General features: G+C 39.9%; 1 protein-coding gene across 1 annotated transcript in view; it reads right to left on the reverse strand.

The window, feature by feature from the left end:
* The window catches only part of EIF1AX (eukaryotic translation initiation factor 1A, X-linked), a 21,995-nt gene that overhangs the window by 8,949 nt on the left and 10,141 nt on the right, over nucleotides 1-2,905 (reverse strand). Inside the window, exons 3-4 of the mRNA XM_004689902.2 lie at nucleotides 1,149-1,252; nucleotides 67-117 (exon numbers count right to left, since the gene is read on the reverse strand). Of these exons, the coding sequence (XP_004689959.1) occupies nucleotides 67-117; nucleotides 1,149-1,252 (155 nt within the window). The remainder of the gene's footprint in view (nucleotides 1-66; nucleotides 118-1,148; nucleotides 1,253-2,905) is intronic.

A 2,905-nucleotide genomic window follows, 5' to 3' on the forward strand; every position in this document is an offset into this window, starting at 1 on the left:
CTGTATGTACAAATAAATAAATCTTTAAAAAAAAAAAAAAAAAATTTTATTTTACTTTTTTTTTACCTGGTAGTCTCGGAGACCAACCAATATAATGTCTGAAGTATTTATCCAAACCTTAAAAGAAAAATAATTATGTGTTATAAATAATCAAAAGCAACATTGGGTCAATTTCCCCTTAAAACACACATAGTATTTACACAACTGTGGGTGAAGTACCTGTATTTAGAACTAGAGGAAAAGACCTTAGTAAAGAGCTGAGCCTACTTCTAATTTTCCGTAATATGGGATGCTAAAAAAGAATCAATCTTGTTTAACTATTTGACAGCTCCATAATAACTCCAGTGGAATGGTTTAGAATTTAAGTGATTTTTAATTGTGAAACAACTCTAAGTGATTAGTTATCTATCCATCCACATGAAAATAGAAAATTAGTTCTGTGATTTTAGCTCCCTCCCTCTCTTCCTTTCCTTTACCCACATATACTCAGAGAGCAAAACCCCTTTAGCTAGTTAACAGGATTAACAAATCAAATTAAAAACAAACACACACACCCCTACCCAGAAACCAGAATTACAAGAACTTGTAACCAACTTGACCAATTAATCTGCCTGAACACCTACTGTAACAGGAAATTGTCGTTGCTTTCCCAGGCAACCCGTTCATGACCACAATTCAGGAAATTTAATATTAATACAACACTTATGTAAATAATTTAAAAAAACTCTAGGAACCCTTTGATAGCTACTTTCCCTACCCGCAAACCAGAATCCAAACAAGGGCAACCCAAGGCATTAACTATTAAGCCTCTGTGACTGCTTTTTAAAACAGAATAGCCAGCCTGCCTCCTGCTTTTTTCTTCCAGAACGACAACATTTTAGTAAGAATCAGGTCTTTAGTTTTACAGAATGTCTCTCAATTTTGATTTGACTGTTTGCTCATGATTAGATACAGGCTAAGTTTTTTTTGGCAGGAATACAATACAGGTAAGACAAATGTATTTTAAAACAGAATCTGTATAAAAATTACCATCAAGAATTTTTTTTAAAGTTACTATAGGCAAATCACTCTTCCACTGATCTTTTGGAAACTACTGTAACTGTAAAGTCACGTCCCCCCTTATGACAATTTTAAAGTAAAACACCTACCTTTTTTCTCAATTTTCCCCTGATATGACATAACCTCTTTACACCATCAAAGCACATCGCTTCTAATCGTCCATTTCCCAACATTTTGATGACTTGAGCATACTCTAGGGGAGAGAAAAGAGTAGAGGATATAGTCCAAGTTTTGATACAAGCAACTTAAAACTCACAAAAAACTAACTAGTGCCCAGATATACTGGTTGAGAAAATACCACTATGAGGGAGGGACAGATACAAAGCTAGTCAACAGGAGAGTCAGGGCAAGGTGTCTTGGCTCCCAGAGAAGCTTTAAATTACCCATTTATTCTGAGTAAGTAGAATGACACTGTCTTCATGACTCTATGCTCTACTTCTAGACATCAATGTGGCTTGCACCAAAATGCACACTGCACCTCACCAATCTTCCACATTTGGATTCTCACCCAGTTTTGGGTCTCTCTTCCCTGAGAATCTTTATAGAGGCTAACCTCGACACAATTTTTGGTACATCTGGCAAATAAAAGCACCTTAGATGTCAATAATTTGTCAAATTAGAATATATTAGTGATTACTCTGAAGATTCTATAAAACCAGAGATGATCTCAGGCAAAATGGCAAACTTTTAATTAGGAAAAAAAAAAAAAAAAAAGGCATGCAGAAAACCAGCTGGTTTTCACAGTCACTTGAAAAACTGAGCAGACCGGGCGTGTCTTGTGTCTTGTGTCCTAGTTAAATCCCAGCTCTACCACTGCTAAGGCCTGAGTTCTATCCCCAGCCAGGAAGCTGACCCACAATGGCATAACAGACCTCTTGCCTGGCTGCTCCCCTCAGCAGTAGATCTGTTTGTGCTACTCCCCACAGTCTCTGGTGACTCCCCTCACGGCCCCACACCTCTAGCCTTCACCCCAGCTCGTGAGTGCATAAAGAAAAATAAATCTTTTTAAAATAAGAGGGAGAATCACTTCTGAACCTTTTGATTTCTCAAACTGTGCAGGTAAACACAATTTAATATATATAACTTTGAAAGGCTCAACTGTGGGTTGACATGCAGAAATGCTACTCTGACTGCAGTGAGCAGTGTCCACCTAGTGCCTCAATGGGTGGTCAATCCAGGGGCAGTCTCTCGAAGTGGGGGGCAAAAACAAAGCGGTGGTGGTCAAATAATTGCCAACAGCTAAAGAAGGCAAGACTGTCTGAAGCCAAACAAACAAAACAAACGATCTTTCTTTCTTTCAAAATGTATTTATGCATACAAGAATTGGGGTACAGTCCAGAAGTGCAGGGTTCACCAGAAACAGAGGGGGAGCAGAACAGGCAGATGGACTGAGATACCCTGCTGCAGCAGGGGAGACAGGAGAGGTTTGATGAGCTGGGTGGCTCAGCTCTCTGGCTGGGGACTGAACATGTGCTGTAGTGACTGTGGACAGCTTTAGTGCTGAGACTTAATCCCTTGCGCCACTAGGGAGGGCCCAAAACAACAGGTCTTTCAATCAGAAAACATTTTTTCATTTTTGTTTTTATAGGCATTTTTTCTATGCTTATATGTAAAAGCACAGAAAAATCCATTAAAATTCTATAATGGGTTGTCTCTGGGGGCGCAACGTGTTTAGACACAGCACTGCAAGCTGGCGCAGCCGCTTCACTGTGAGTTCGATTCCTGCCCTAGAGGCGATCCACATGGCGAATAAGACCTCTCCTGCCCACCAGCTGCTCCCCTCAGCAGTATACTTCGTCGATCTGCCTGTTCTGCTCCCCACTCTGTCTCTGGTGAAGCCTCTCAC

Source organism: Condylura cristata, unplaced genomic scaffold (genome assembly GCF_000260355.1).
Source record: "Condylura cristata isolate star-nosed mole 26May11 unplaced genomic scaffold, ConCri1.0 scaffold00027, whole genome shotgun sequence".
Taxonomy (NCBI): domain Eukaryota; kingdom Metazoa; phylum Chordata; class Mammalia; order Eulipotyphla; family Talpidae; genus Condylura; species Condylura cristata.